Source organism: Loxodonta africana, chromosome 12 (assembly GCF_030014295.1).
Source record: "Loxodonta africana isolate mLoxAfr1 chromosome 12, mLoxAfr1.hap2, whole genome shotgun sequence".
NCBI lineage: Eukaryota > Metazoa > Chordata > Mammalia > Proboscidea > Elephantidae > Loxodonta > Loxodonta africana.
The window spans coordinates 22,600,960-22,617,553 of NC_087353.1; the positions used below are offsets into that span (position 1 = coordinate 22,600,960).

Here is a 16,594-nt window from a genome sequence, read left to right on the forward strand (position 1 = left end):
ACTGAAGAGATTCTTCTTTCTCCATTGAATAGATTTAGCACCCTTGTCAAAAATCCATTGACCTAGATGTGTGGGTTTATTTCTGGGCTCTCAATTCTATTCCATTAGTCTTCTCTGCATTTTTACTGTGATGCTTTTGCTAAATCATGGATCTAATTGTCAGTTTGTTGTCCAGAATCTCTCTGATGGCTTGTTATTGCTACATAATGAAGTCCAAATTTCCTAGCCTGGGTTTCAACTCTTCCCTCCTGCATGTTCTCTGTTCTAGGCCCAGTTCCCTCTTTGTACCTGGAGCTTTTCAGGCCTCTGTGCCTTTGTGCAGAATTTGTTCAACTGCAGTGCCCTTTTTTCCTACCTTCTTACCTGAAAGCATTCTATTCCTCCTCCAAACCCCCCTCAAGTGCCCACTGCTCCATGATGCTTTCTTCTCCTTCCTTGGTCACAACTCCTTTAGCATTTATTAAAAACAAACAAACACAACAACCAAATTAAAAAAGAAAAGCCAGTTGTCATTGAGTTGACTTTGACTCATGACAACCCTATGTGTGTTAGTAGAACACTGATGTATATCTTAGTTACTTGTGTTTACTTCTGTCTCCTTCACGGGCATTGTGCCTTTTTTGTCTTGGTGTCCGCAGCACTAGGCCCTTTGTGGAGTAGATGCCCTGGATGTTTGCTGAGTGGATTAGCTGGTCAGACAGAAGCAGAGCGCAGTTATCCTCTTGGGTGGTGGGAAAGAGGTCAGACAGGCAGACAAGGACCAACCGAAGTGGAAATAGTTAAAAAAATTTTTCTTCCCCTGTCTCAAGTAAAAACAGTCATCTTTTTCAGTGAATATTATTAAATGCTTATTCTGTTTGGCCCAGTGGGGGATGCTAAGATGTATAAAATACAGTCTCTTTTCTCAAGAGTCTTAGGATTCAGTTATGTAAAACATGTCAATAATGACAGAACAAGGCAGGTAGGCCATCAGGATGATACGCCCAGGGGTAACGGCCTTCGGGCTTCACGGGACAGTGGGTATTTGATGGGTTTGCCGTTCTGGGAAGGAGGGAACATGTGGTGGGGAGTGGGTATGGTGGAGCACATTCTAGGGAAACAATGATATGAGCAGGGTTGAAAAGTTGGAGTTTAACATATATTGATACATTTTTGAAATGGCGAGGAGTTCATTTTTATTCCCTGAATTAATCATTTGTGTGTATGTATATGTTTTGTTTGCTTTTGTCTGTTTCCTAGGCTCAAACCATGAATTACGTTGGGCAATTGGCCGGCCAGGTGTTTGTTACAGTGAAAGAACTCTACAAGGGACTGAATCCTGCCACACTGTCTGGATGCATCGATATCATTGTTGTTCGCCAGCCCAATGGAAACCTTCAGTGCTCCCCTTTCCATGTCCGCTTTGGGAAGATGGGGGTGCTGCGCTCCCGAGAGAAAGTGGTAAGAGCAGAGGACCCAGTGGCCTGATGGGCTAGTTCTCTCCTTAGAGAAAGCCATTGTACTTCTGTGACTTTGCACATCTTGACCTTCTCTCAGATCTACATTTTCAGCTCTCAGTTGGGAAGGGCTGTTCATTAAATTGACAATTATTAATTCAAATTATTCTGGCTACTATATAAAAAAAAAAAAAATTTTATGGCTGTGTAAATTACACCAAAATGTAGTGCCATAAAACAACTGTTTATTATGCTCATAGATTCTATGGGTTGGGAATTCTGACAGCACAGAGGGATGGTTTGTCTTTGCTCTATGTTGTCTGGGGCTTCCGCTGGAAGATTCCAAGGCTGGGGGCTGGAATCATCTGAAGGCTTGCTCACTCACGTGTCTGGTGGTTGATTCTGGCTCTCGACTAGGATCTTTGTGAGGATGTTGGCCAGAACACCTACAGGTGGCCGTTCCATGTGGCCTGGTCTTCCTCACCACATGGTGTTATGGTTCCAAGTTGAGCATCACAAGAGAAAGGGAGCCAGGGAGAAGCTGTATCCTTTCTATGACCTTGCCTCTTAAGCTACATAGTGTCACTTCTTTTCTACTCTGTTAGTTGGAATAATCACAACTCTACCCAGACTCAAGGGGAGGGGAAATAGACTCCACTTATTGGCAGGCAATGGCAAGGTTCTGGAAAAGCATATAGGACCAGAAATAATGATACATCCATTTTTGGAGAATACAACCTATCACACAAATTGGAAGAAGGAAATACTTAAAAAATAAATGTTTCATGCCCTTAATATAGAATTTGAAATAGTGTATTACAATCAGCTCTCTGGGTTAAGTTCAAGTGAAAACTATTCAGAATACTTCAGGGATCCCAGCCAACAGCAGACAAAATGTTCCAGGGTATAATTTCTGAAGACTAGGGGTAAGGAGACTTTGACTGAAGGTTGAATTCTACCCCTAACCAGCTGTGTGATCCTTGGCCAATTGCTTCCCTTGTCTGGGCTTCAACCCCTTAGCTGGAAAACAAGGAGCTGGGTCTGGTGGTCTCTGAGGCACCTTTCACCTAGGTTCTATCCTTCACAGTCAGCTGCCTGCTCTCCAGAGCCCGGAACTCCTGAAGTGCATGGGTCTCCATGAGGGCTGTCACCCTGGATTAACTGATTGGGATTTGGAATTGTGAAATGTTTTTGGGATGTATTTGATTAAAGTGTGTGTGTAGCGACACAGCCATCCCCTCTGAGGTTTTCTTGTGGTGAAGGCAGCTTATTGTTTTCTTAAAACCATGTTTTTCTTTCAGGTTGACATAGAAATCAATGGGGAATCTGTGAATTTGCATATGAAATTGGGAGATAATGGAGAAGCATTTTTTGTTCAAGAGACCGATAATGATCAGGTAGGAGAGATGGGTCAGAATTACTTCCTAATCTTGAGGTCTGGGCAGTGCTCATCCAGGAGACACATCAGAAGTGTGGTTGGAGAAGCAGTGCGGGTGCCGGGCTGTGTGGACAATGCTAGCGTGAAAAGCAGCCCTTTTCCCACACTAGGGATTTGAGCCAGACAGGGTGAGGCCTCTCCACATAAGACTCAGGTGTCGTGGCCTTTCTGAGGCCACTGGTCTCTTGTATTCCTGCTCTAGTTGGCAGAGGGACGGCAGTCAGCCATTTGGCCTCAACCATTGCCCAAGGCATACAAATTACACTGATACGGGAAATCCCAAGGCCAGATGTTCTAATTTTATTTGGTGAATGGCCAAACCACTTTTTATTACTCTTTAATTCACCTGGGAAGCTACTTTGAAGAGGTCTGATGCACTGATTGTTCAGTGAAATCCACCTGAGCTAGTTCCTTTAGAGGACGACCCAACCAAAACCAAACCCAGTGCCGTCAAGTTGATTCCTACTCATAGCAACCCCATAGGGTTTCTAAAGCTGTGAATCTCTACAGAAGCGGACTGCTACATCTTTCTCTCACAGAGCTGCTGGTGGGTTCTAACCACTGACCTTTCAGTTAGCAGTCGATTGCTTTAACCACTGCGCCACCAGGGCTACCTGGGGGAAGTAGTCTGATTAAAAAGAAGAGCTCTGTACAAAGCCCTAAAACAAATGACTATAGTTTGTAGTTTTAGAACAGAATTGTCCCAGGGCACTGCTTCCATTTGGTCTGCCCAGGTGAATGTATGTGGCCCCGCTCTTGGTAAAGGTATAATATTTGAGGCAGAGGAAACCAGGGTGTGGCAGATGTGGCAGGTATTGCACAGGCCCTGGGCACATGGCACCGCTGAGCAATTTCTATTAACTCAGTACGGCCAGTGGTGTATCTACGGAAAATGGTGCATACAGCAAGCATTGAAATTGCACCCCTGTCCAAACATCTGACACTCCTCTTTCAGATAGATAACTTTACCATAATTTCAGCTCAAAAGTACAAGTCAAGCTCATTAATCATGTAATACATTGCTGTGCTTGAGGAAGGACATTGGGCCATAGCGGGTTAATAGAAACTGCTCAGAGCGCCACATGCCCAGGGCCGGTGCAATACCCCAGATATGTCACTGTTAAGAGGAATCCCAGAGTCCTCGCCTGTGCCTTCCCTGTCCTGTAACTACCTCCTGTGGTCATCAGGGATGCCTGCCTTTCTGCTCCTTTCTTTACCTCCCTCTTAAAGTGGAAAGCTCTGGTAATTATTAGTTGATGCCTGTGGTACTTTGACAGAAACTCTCAAATGGACACTTGCTGTTTGTTTCTTGGCTTTAGTCAGATTTTAGGCCCTATGAGCTGAGGAAGCATTTGGGAAAGGATGTTGTGGACTTAGAAGGTAACAGCAACCCTGCTTGGCTGGCCTTACAGAGGTCCTGTGGGTGGGACGGGGTCCTGGAGGCCAGAATATGTTCTGTCCCGTAGACATGCCTCTTATCGTTTCTGGGAGGAGCAGAGGCTGCTGGAATTTGGGGAGCAGTGTCCTTCAACCCCAGATTGTTGCAGGATGTCAGCTCTACCTTTCTCCACAGGCTCTTGCTGCCCCTTCTTTTCAGGCTGAGGACAGGCGAGAACCCTTTTTTTCTACTCTAGTTAGTGCCTTTGTTTCTTCTTCATTTGGTTCAGTTGGCCAGTTGCATGTGATGGCCTCTAAAATCCCTTCCAGATTTCATGTTTTTAGCATATTTGATGCTCTCCAAACCAATTTAAGGAGCCTCTGCGTGGTACAGATGGTTATGTGCTCAACTACTAGCAGAAAGGTTGGTGGTTGGAACCCACTCAGAGGTACCTTGGAAGACAGGCCTGGCCAGCTGCTTCTGAGAGGGCATAGCCTTGGGAAAAAAAAAAAAAAAAACACACGTGAGGAATGTGCTTCTTAGTTCAATCAAATATACGAGACCAAATGGGCAGTTCCTGCCCAAAAGCAAGAAGAGAAGGAAGGGACAGGAGCTGGACAAATGAACACAGGGAACCCGGGGTGAAAAGGGGGAGCGTGCTGTCACGTTGTGTGGATTACAACCAATGTCACAAAACAATCTGTGTATAAATTTTTGAATGAGAAATTAACTTGTGCTATAAACTTTCACCTAAAGCACAATAAAATTTAAAACAAAAAAACCCAATGGAGCAGTTCTACTCGCACATACAGGGTTGCCATGAGTCGGAATTGACTCAAGGGCAACTAACAACAATAAAACAAACTGTCAGTAGCCTATTTTTGTTTATCCCCTGTTCTTTACTTATATATATATATTTTTACTTGTTATACCTTATTAAAATAAGTGAGTCATTCATTAATAAAATGGGTACTATAATTCTTAAAAAATTGAATCATTATAAAGAAACTATTAAACTGACATTTTGTGTTTTTTGTCCTTTCATTTTTAAGAAGATGATCAATATCTAATTGCAACACCTAATTACCCAGCTGTCACATACCCGGATGTGCCCTGGGCCAGGCAGACACTCAGGAAGGGGGAGGCTGTCAGTAGCTCTTAAAAGAAAGTTATTACCACCTTAATTCAATGCGTATTGGTAAATATACACACACACACTCTCTCTCACATAAGCACACCCTTACGTACACTGAAATTTAAAATTTAAGACAATTTCCAGGATAATCCGATGACTGAAATCCCATTTTCTCCTCTTTACTCTGGACGGGGTTAAATTTTGTGACCTGAAATCACTGATAATTACCTCACTTTGTTTTAATTATGTGACTACAGGACTCATTACAAAATGGAATTTGATGAATTGTCGGCTTTTTGATCGTCTATCAGATTTGGCAGTCACGTCTCTAGAATCACTGTGGCTGTGACATTTAGTTACATTACTGCTGTGGCCCCCCCCGAGGAGTGCTTAAACTAAAACCAAACTGCTGCTATCGAGTTAGTTCTGACTCAAAGCAACCCCATATGTTACAGAGTAGAACTACTCCGTGGGGTTTTCTTGGCTACAGTCTTTACAGAAGCAGTGTGCCAGGCCTTTCTTCCACGGTGCTGCTGGGTGATTTTGAACCACCAGCCTTAGGTGAGTAATTGAGGGCAAACTGTGTGTACCACCCGGGGACCTCAAAGAATGCTTAAAAAAAAAAAAAAAAAAAACCTAAATTAACACTGGAGAGCTTTTGGCATAGTTCTGCTCCTTAAACCCAAATTAACGTAGTTAAATTAATAAAGACTCTTTTTGGAAAATGTTTTCTGTTCTTTAGGAAGTGATCCCCACGCACCTGGCCACCTCTCCTATCCTGTCAGAAGGGGCCTCGCGAATGGAAAGCCAGCTGAAAAGGAACTCTGTAGATCGAATAAGGTGCCTGGACTCCACTGTGTCGCCCCAAGCTTCACCTCTGAGTGAGACGCCTTCAAGTGGCTCTTTAGTAAAGAAGAGAAGAAAACGGAGGAGAAAATCCCAACTGGACAGCCTAAAAAGAGACGACAACACCAACACATCCGAAGATGAAGACATGTTTCCCATAGAGATGAGCTCTGACGAGGATAAAGAACCACTGGAGAGCAGCAGGTAAATGTGCGTGAAGGGAAAGACCTATAGTACATGTCAGAATTGGGTGAATAAATTCTTAAAGCTGAGCTTTATAAACAGTATTTTTCCCCATAATTTCTAGTTTTTCTGTTATGAATTTTGGAATCATGTGCACTTCATCTTATACAATAAGTCCCCAGGTTACGAATGTCCAACTTACAGACAACTCTTACTTGCCTTAAAAAAAAAAAGCCTTTTAGTGTTATGTAAATTCGCCCTCACTTTGAACTGATTGGGACCCTGGTGGTGCAGTCCTTAAGCGTTCGGCTGCTAAAAAAAGGTCAACAGTTCGAATCCACCAACTGCTCCTTGGAGAACCTATGGGGCAGTTCTACTCTGTTTTATAAGGTTACTGTGAATTGGAGTCAACTTGATGGCAGCAGGTTTGGTTTTGAAACGATTGAGCCAGCCCCTACTCACAACAAATTCTTCATCATAATCACATTCACGGTTTTGCACCGCAGTTGTTAAATTATTGAAAAGGCTTCTAGCCTTTTCTTGAACTAACCAAAACAAAACCCGTTGCCATCAATTCCGACTCATAGTGACCCTGTAGGACAGAGTAGAACTGCCCCATAAGGTTTTCAAGGAGCAGCTGGTGGATTCAAACTGCTGACCTTTTGGTTAGTGCCTGTAGCTCTTAACCGCTGCGCCACCAGGGCTCCTTCTTGCACTGAAGTAAGGGTAAATAAGAACTGTGTGCACCTGTTCTGACTTACCTACTAATTCAACTTAAAGGCAGACTCAGGAATGGATCTCATTTGTAACCCAGGGACTGCCTATAGTATAAAGATTTGCTGTAGCTTATAACTAAGGCAACTGGGAATGCCAAACCTCCTTGGCCGACAACTTCAGCAGTTCAGAATAGAATAAATAAACAGAAACTGAGCAATTCGGTAATCCATGAATTAAACCATTTTTTCAGAACCTGTTCTTATTTGTGTACTAACTATATACATGGCAATTGGGCTGAACGCTACTAGTTTTTTCTACAAGCAAACTTTTTCCTTTTTAATTCTGATTAGGCCTGAAATTTGATGGACGTTTGGTTCCATTTTTTTTCGCTTTTAAGAGTGGTGAAATTCTGTTTCTACGTATTACTATTTTGGTGAAAAATTCCCGTTTTAAAAGATGAAACTCATTTGTAAATAATATTTGAGTGCTATTCATGCGTTTGTGACATTCAGTGTAATATTTTATATCTTTTTAAAATAAAGATGGGATAGAGGAATGTCAGGAGTAGTCTTTCCCACTTTCATTATTCAGAGTAGAGTTTTTTTTTTCCTGGCAAAGGCAGGTTAGCAACGTTCTTTTCCTAACTACAGCTTCTAGTCTGTTGTAGACTAAGAAAGCGAATAGTTGGGTTCATTAGAATTGCCTCTCCTGCATGTCGTTTAATTCCAGAACTTGGTGATAGACAGTTCAGATGATGTTAAAAATACAGGCAGATGACTTCTGGATGAGTGAAATAGTAAATCATATTTTGTAATGAGCGTTCTTATACCTGTAACGAGGCGCTTTTACAATCACTTTAAAATTATAAGATACATCTGATTTATATCATTTATGTCTTCTGCTAGATGAAACACGCAGGTATGTCCACGCTCTGTGTGTGATCGTTCGTTATTCAGCAGTCCCACCTGCCCATAGGAGGGGCTTTATAATACCCCGGGGCCACCTGTGGGTGAAATATGTTATGAGGTGAAAATATAAGAGGCGACCGTAAGGTGCAGCGGTGGCATAGCAAGCCTTGTATAAGCCCAAACACTTACGCACAGTAGCTTTACAATTCCGCCAAAACAGAAATCCGCACACATTGATCTGTGTCTGTATTGCACTCTTTTTCTCTCCACTGTCTGGGATGTGGAAACCCTGTGGTGGAGCGGTTAAGAGCTCAGCTGCTATCTAGAAGGCCGGCAGTTGGAATCTACCAGGTGCTCCTTGGAAACCCTATGGGGCAGTTCTACTCTGTCCTACAGGGTTGCTATCTGTTGGAATTGACTCGACAGTAATGGGTGTTTTTGGGTGTCTGGGATATACCTGGGTGGTTTACAAAGAGATCGTGTTAATCTTCAGAGCACTCACAGATAATCAAGGGCAAAATTGCAACTTTATTATGAATTTGTCACTAGTAATTCTTTAACTTCAATTTTTTTTTCCTCTAGAACTCTTCCTAATGACATACCTTCATTTCAAGATGATATTCCTAAGGAAAACCTCTCCCCAGCCCTGACTTATCCTCAGTCAGCATCGTACCCTAATTCAGATAGAGAGTGGTCCCCTAATCCAAGGTAAGTGTGTTTGCTCACCTGACCCCCAGTGCACAGGACTTTGAAGTCAGTTATAGGAAGTGTGTCTAATAACATAGGAAAACATAAGGAAAATATGAACATAATTAGGACTGGAAAAAATAAAGTTTAGCATGGGAAGTATAGATCAGCACTGGAAAGGGAACATGCACAGATTGTAAACTTCTATACAAGAGGGTCACTGTTCTGCAGATGTGGCCCTTAGCTGTCTAGACGTGATAATGACATGCAGTTATATAATGCTAACTGTTAACAGGTGAAATCAGGGTAGCAGAGCCTTTCTTGATAGTAGGCCTAAAGTAAATTTTCAAAAGAAAGGCCTGGCTTCAGGGCCCACTGAAGGCATTCAGGGCTCTTCGAATGATGCCTTCCTCCCGTGCTTTAGTCCCTTTTGCTGAAGTCAAGAGAATTTATTTCTGTGAAATGAACTGTTCAGTTGTCCTAGAGTTCTGGTATAAACTTTGAGAACTGTAACTGCACGGTGTACAAATTGCTATCCTAAAGATCTCAGAGACTTTTAAATCAGTGCAACCTATTGAATGTATCTGAGCTCTTCTGAGCAGTTTAGGGGAGAGATCCAAACCATACATTCCCCTTGGGGAAGTCTTACCAATGGGGTGAGAATTGGTTCTTCATGGGCAAACAATTTTTAGATACTTACAGTAGTTTGTGACCCTCTAAAGGGCCACAGTACATAAACAAATACACAGTGTATCTATGGCATGAACATTTTATGGGGGAGGGAGGCTATTAGGAAAAAAAGTCTCAAAATATTTGACGGGGTAGTGATAATTGAAATAAAAGATTGAGACACCCTGGTCTAAATGACAGTGACATCCTTGGATTATTTTTATCCCTAAAGTCTTAGATTTACTTCTGGTTTAAAATGGAAGTGTATGAATCCTTAGAAGCTCTGCTGTGTGCCTCAGAGGCTTCATACCTAAAACCAGTCTCATCAGAGCACCACTTCTGGTTCCAGCTTGATGAGGGTAATCTTGTTAATGCAACAGCAGCCATCAGCAGTGCGTGCTGAGGCCAGGGAAAATAGATCTGTCACATGCCTGGTTTCCAGCCAAGACTGTGACAGTAAATGTTGTTGAACCAGTGTGGGGCTGGGGACCTGGGATGAAGCCTGTTACTGAGGTCCGTCTGTCTTTACAGACCAGCCTTGTCCAGTAATGGCAAATATTCTAGTAGTAGTATTTAAAAAGTAAAAAGAAACAGATGAAATTAATTTTAGTGATATATTTTATCTGATCCAGTATGTTTAAGATATTATTTCACCAAGTAATCTGTTTTTAAAAAGTATTCATAAACTATTTCAGATTTTTGTTTCGATATCATGTCTTCGAATCTGTTGTGTATTTTACATGGACCGCATATCTCCATTTGGACTAGACACATGTCGAGTGCTCAATAGCCACTTACAGCTAGGCTGTCATTGGACGGCACAGGTGTAGCCTTTCCTAGAACCTCATTCATTCTGTCCCTAGATTTGTGGAGGTAAACCCCTAAGGAGGGAAAAAATACAATATTTTGGAAAGAAAAGTATATGGAATACTTTCAACTGATAAATTGAAAAATCTGTTCAGAACTATACATGAATTTTAAGAATTAAAAAGAAGTGTTTGAAACATAACCCTGAATGTGTTTCTCTGCCTCTAGTGTTTTGCTTTATGAATCCAGAATGACTGCGTTAGGTTATGTGGACCTGACCACTGTCAGATGGAATTATACATTTTTCTTCTTGGAAGAATGTGTTTTCTTTAAGGAGACAATTGACAAAGTATCGAATCTTTGAAACACACAGTTTGACTGGGCACTAAATGTGATCAGAGAAAAACAATCTTTTCTGGGCATATAGATGACATAGAAAGTGAAATAGATCTTTTCTGCAGCTTCCTGTTTTCGTGGTTCAGAAAACTCATGTTGATCTCAATAATTTCAACACGTAATCCTCCAGTGTTGTCAGATGCCTAAGTATGTTCATTTTCTTATACATGTTAGTGTTGAGAGTAGTTAAATCATTGATAGGATATTCCATTTAATTTAATTGACCTGTAATTTTTCTTTCTTTTAATGTTTATCCCGTGGTATCCAGTAGCCTGGTAGATTGCAAAAGGACCCCCCCTCATCGTGCTGTTGTGCCCGAGGGTGGCCTTTCTAGTTCATGCCCTCCACAGCCTTCCCACTTCCATGCTTCGGAAAGGTAGAAGAGTTAATTTTCCCATTTTGGACGTATTCAGTAATGAAAATTTTGATCTAACTCTGATCAATCTGTTTTACTAACCCAATGACTTATGAAGAAAATACCTATAAATTATATTTATATAATAGAAAAATTTTGATCTAACTCTTACAAATCTATTTTACCACTAACCAAATGACTTATGTAGAATGTACATATAGATTACATATTTCCTTTCACTTTAAGCATTTATAAATTATCAGTTTTTTTTTTTTTAGTTAATAAATTTGACCCTCTGGAAATTATGATCAAGGATGTAATTCTACCTAATTCTGTGGAGTGCCTTAAAAAAATAGAATAATGAAATCTAGATGGGGAATATCCTACGTTTCGTGTCTGGGGTTGTTCAACAAAAAAGTTTACAAGATATTTTTAGGATGACACATTAGTATAAGAAAAGTTATTCTAAATATTTAAATGGTTCTTTAAACTTTCTGAATAATAGAATGAGATATTTTCCACAGAATTCCGAGAACAGAATTTTGGAGAATAGAGTAGATTGGATCTTAATTCATATTTTCCTTAATACAATTGTCTTAGGTCTCTGCCTTCATTCCCTCAATTTTGCCCACTTTTTTTTTTTTTTGATGTACCTGTTTTGTGGACTTAGTTTACTTTAAAACCTTAGCAAAATAAAGCCATGATTCATGTCTACAGAGAAATCTTTTTTCTTTGTGATTGAAGAACCAAATCTCAGGATATACTTCATTCAGAGGTTATATATATGCGGAAGAAAGGCCATTTTAAAGTGAGGTAAACTAAGTTGTAAGCATTTTTAACTAATTTGCCTGATTGGATGTGACAAAAATATAAAAAACTATTATAAGGCTAATAAATACATTATTTATAAACATCAGTCCATGACTCTGTAAGCTTACGTTTTTGAACAACCCTTGATCTTAAACGTCTAATATTTGCCAGTGGGACATTTTGGTATCATCTTTCTGATGAATCATGCTCAACTTTGGGACATCTTTTCCCCAGTTCATCTTTAGTCATCCTGAATTCCCTTAACAACCAATCATAGGATGTGCCTAGGTATTTGCATACTGAATCCTTTTGAGAGGGGCTGAGATGGCATAAGTGGGCAGCATTTATTGCAGTGGCATATTTAATGTGAGAGATGGGACTTGCAGCTTGTGGCTATCACAGAGCACTTGGTTCTTTATGAATATTTACAGACTTTTTTTTTTTTTTTACTTGGGTTATGGGTTCTAGAGTTGGAAGAACCTTGTTCAGATTTTCATTCTTCAGATTTTCATTCTTCTTGGAGTAGGTGTAGGTTGGTTACAGCTCACGGGCTAAATCTGGCCCACCACCTGTTTTTGTAAATAAAGTTTTATTGGAACACAGCCAGTTTACATATTGCCTATGGCTGCTTTTGGGTAACAATGGCACAATTGTGTCCTTGTGACAGAGGTCACATGACCCACGAAGCCTGAAATATTTGCTGTCTGGCCCCTTACAGAAAAGTTTGCCAACCCCTCCTCCAGAGCAAGTTAAGATCAGTCTAAAGGGCTTAATTTAATTTAATGGCAGTAAGTAAGATAATTTATTGTTCCAAAAAATTTATAACAAAATATAAATTATATTTTATGTGATAAATTAAAATGGCAAGAGCGTTTTAAACAAATGATTTGGGATCTGGGTTATAGCATTGTTGAGGGCAGCAAGCCAGTTATGATGGACTTTCTCTGCGGTGACTCTGGTGAAAGAACAGATTGAGGTCACAGTTGTTGGTACAAAGGCCTGCCGCTCGAGGCCACAACATTCCTGTTTCTTATTTCACAGATACTGGGTGTATAATACGGACACTTTAGTGCCAGAAAAGCATTGACCATTTGAAGAAAAGCATAATTACAGAACTAGAAGAAGCACGGGCGATTGATGGCAATGAATACTTTACCACTCAGACCTGTTTTGTGTTGAGCATTTCTTCTCGTTTTTCTTCCCAAGGGCCAGCAAGATGTGTATGTGAGAGAGGGCGTGGGGGGAATCCCATTATATAAACTCTCACAATATGATATCTCAGGATCCTGCTCTGCACAAACTGACACAATAGAGCCTGAGTAACAGGCATCATAGCAACACCCCATTTCAGATGAGCTGGTGGGCAATGAGCACCAAGGAAGAAGAGACAAGCCTATATCCAGCTCAGTGGGAAATGAGGGCGAGAGAGCAGTTGGCCTGTTTGGTCCAAATGGCTTGACTAAAGATTGGGAATCAGTTTAGCCATGGAGGGGCTCTATTTGATACAGGATGTGTGTATTATCAGCGAGCTCGCCTTGTACTGACTGGAAAGTTGTATTCAGGCTTATTGGAGTTGACATCTAACTCAGATAAATGAGACCAAGCACTGCAATGATAGCTAGTTTAAGAGAATATATAAGGACTTTGAAACAGAGTATCCGAAAGGAAAACTGTGGTAACTTTATTGCTTTATATGAAACCTCTGCCATCTTAATCACTCAAGAGAAGATGATGGAGCAGGATAAAGATAAGAGATGACTACTTGGGTATTTTTTTCTAGTCTATATATTTTTTAGAATACTGTGAGAATCTTGTAGATAAGTTACTTTTGCTTGGTTACTTTGGCTGGACAGAAGCATGACTTTGTTCAGGTCGCAGAGTGAAAATATAGAAAACACAGAGGTGAAAACACAAGTTACAACCACTTAAAGGTTGGCCAGAGACATAGATATCGTGATATGTTGGTAGAGAAAGAGTCTTAGCAAATTGGTCAGTCCTTTGAAGTATTTCTGGAAGGCATAATACCTTATAAAGTCTTAACTTCGAGGCTTCTGCCTCATTAGCAAGTTCTTTTGTGGCATCTGATATTTGTGGTGAAGTTGGCTATGATACAGTTCCCCTATTTTCAAAGCCAATGTAGCTTTATAAATATTTCAAACATAGAATATAATGGATGCCTGTCTGAGATGACCAAGACCCTTCGTCAGCTGTCTGGAAGTTGAGAGACTTGATTTGAAAATTGAGGTGAGCTTGAGATGAGGCAGGGACTGGGGTGGTGGTTTTGAGGAAAAATAAAAACTCTTTTATCCATTCTCTTTTCATGACTTTTTCTCTTTTTAAATTTTCCTTTCTAGACTACTTCTTTTTCTCATCTTCTCAACTTATTTTGAATTTGGCAGCAGGTTGGGGTGGGGTTACCCAGCTCAGGAACACCTTCCACATGGACACATGCTCTGTGGACCCCTGATGGTCACAAAAGGGGTGTTTTATGAAGCCATGCTGATAAGGGGACAACAGCTTGGGTGCATTTTCTAGGCTATTTGAACCATGGATCTGGGCCAAAAACATTAAAAAAAAAAAATAAATACATAAAGTTTCTTTTCCCACCTTAATCATGAATTTGTGTTTTTTAAAGTCCTTCATGTTCCCGACCTTCAACACCTAAAAGTGATTCAGAATTGGTCAGCAAGTCCGTGGATAGGACAGTGCAGAAGAATAACCCAGAAATGCTCTGGCTGTGGGGAGAATTGCCACAAGCTGCAAAGGTTAGTCGAATTATACCAGGTTTTTTTTTCTTCAATTCTGCCATACACTGTAGATTTCTATTACAACTTAGCTTGAATTATGTGGAATCAGTATCATATCATAGCCAAGGAACATAGATTAAAAAAAAAAAAAAGTTTATCTTGAACATCTGAATTGCTTTTTCCTGCATGCTCAACATTATAGAGAGGCTTCATTGCATTTATGTATTTTAAACAGGACTACCTTGAGACTGGAGCCCTGGTGGCACAGTGGTTAAGAATTCGGCTGCTAACCAAAAGGTTGGCAGTTCAGATCCACCAGCCACTCCTTGGAAACCCCATAGGGCAGTTCTACTCTGTCCTGTAAGGTTGCTGTGAGTTGGAACCGACTCGAGGGCACCTAACAACAATAACAATAACCTGGACTCTACCCTTATTTTAGCATTTACATTTCATATCACAACTACATGCAAATTAGAAGAAATACAACTTATGTGTCAATCCTGGTATCCTGAGCACATAAATAGAAAATGGCTCCCAGCTCGGGTTCTGAGAGATAACTAGTGAGAAGCCACATGATGATAGACCTAGAAGCTGGGCCCTTTGAAAGAAGGGCAAGTGAGTTGTGAAAGCTGGAGTTACATGGTCTCGTGTCCCTCAGAGAGAGAGAGAAGTCTGGGAGAGCCCTGGGGAGAAACTGGGGAGAGGGAAGGGTTAATACAGCAGAAATGAAAGTCAGGGTCTAACAAACAAAGTCAGGAATTTTAAGGCTTTAATTCATCGGGTGGTAAGTATTTTTGCACCCTTATTAGTGGCACCGAAGAAAGCCAAACCAAACCCATTGCCGTGGAGTCTGGTCCAACTCCCAGCAACCCTATAGGGCAGGGTAGAACTGTCCCATAGGATTTCCAAGGAGTGGCTGGTGGATTTGAACTGCCAACCTTTTGCTTAGCAGCCGAGCTCTTAACCACTGTGCCACCAGGGCTCCCATTGTTGGTAGAGCCCTGGATTTGCCCCTTGTCAGAATCTTCAGAAGAAAAAGAGAAGCAGCTGAGTGTAGTGGAGAGAATGAGGGCCACGGAGTCAGACTGTCCGAGGTTAGAATTCCTGCTCTACTACTTACTAGCAGGATGGCTGTGGGTGAACAGACTCACCTTTCTGATCCTCAGTGTCTTCCTCTGTAAAATGTGAGAAAACAATGCTGCTCAGAGTTGTGGAGAGGTTAAATGAGATGATGTGTGTAAAATGTCTGGCATATCATAAACCGAAATCCAAACCCGCTGCCGATGAGTCGATTCTGACTCATAGCGACCCTATAGGACAGAGTAGAACTGTCCGATAAAGTTTCCAAGGAGCGACTGGTAGATTTGAACTGCTGACCTTTTGGTTAGCAGCTCTAGCACTTAACCACTACGCCACCAGCGTTTCCCCAGTACTGTAAGGCCCTTGGAAAATGCTACAGCCTCTCTCATGCCCAATAAATGTAATAGGAATGAATGAGTGAATAAGTGAATGAGTGAATGAGTTGGTGAGTGAAGATTGAAAACATTCCTTTTGAGAGTCAAGATGGGTAGCTCTCTTAGAGAATACGCCTGTTGAGGCCACAGTTGGAAATTCATTCTCTTTCCAGGTTTCTTTAGGTCTTAAGGAAAATGTTGATTTCTGTGCCCACAAGTTAGAGTGCTGGCGCAGCCAACTGTCTTTATGAATTTATGTCATTAGTTGCTAGAGAAGCAGGGTGAAAGTGCAGACCCATTATTTTTCCTGGCAAAATAATTCTAACCACAGATGTACTGTAGCATTATTTTTAATTATGCTGGAAGCTGTAGGCTCCAATATAGAAGTGATGGCCCTCTTCCTGCTTTCTAACCCATAAATTGCATATTTGTTTTTAAATTGAATAAATCTTTTCCATAACTGGCAATTCCTTTTAAGGGATAGAAGCAAAATGCTAGTTTCCCACTTAAGTGGAAAACAAAAATAAAAACAAACCAACCTGTTGCTGTTAAGTCGATTCTGACTCACAGTGGCCCTATAGCACAGAGTAGAACTGCCCCGTAGGGTTTCCAAGGAGTGGCTGGTGGA

General features: G+C 41.1%; 1 protein-coding gene across 8 annotated transcripts in view; it reads left to right on the plus strand.

Moving 5' to 3' along the window:
- The window catches only part of LPIN1 (lipin 1), a 95,790-nt gene that overhangs the window by 27,016 nt on the left and 52,180 nt on the right, over positions 1–16,594 (plus strand). For 5 of the 8 annotated variants that reach the window (XM_010591922.2, XM_010591921.3, XM_010591923.3 and 2 more), the window contains 6 exons: positions 1,240–1,440; positions 2,738–2,833; positions 6,130–6,437; positions 8,624–8,749; positions 10,869–10,976; positions 14,401–14,530. In XM_010591922.2, coding sequence (XP_010590224.1) covers positions 1,249–1,440; positions 2,738–2,833; positions 6,130–6,437; positions 8,624–8,749; positions 10,869–10,976; positions 14,401–14,530 — 960 coding nt within the window. In that variant the 5' untranslated portion in view covers positions 1,240–1,248. Of the gene's footprint in view, positions 1–1,239; positions 1,441–2,737; positions 2,834–5,842; positions 5,949–6,129; positions 6,438–8,623; positions 8,750–10,868; positions 10,977–14,400; positions 14,531–16,594 lie in introns of those variants that run through there. The other 3 variants (XM_010591924.3, XM_010591925.3, XM_064295038.1) reach the window with 3 other exon arrangements.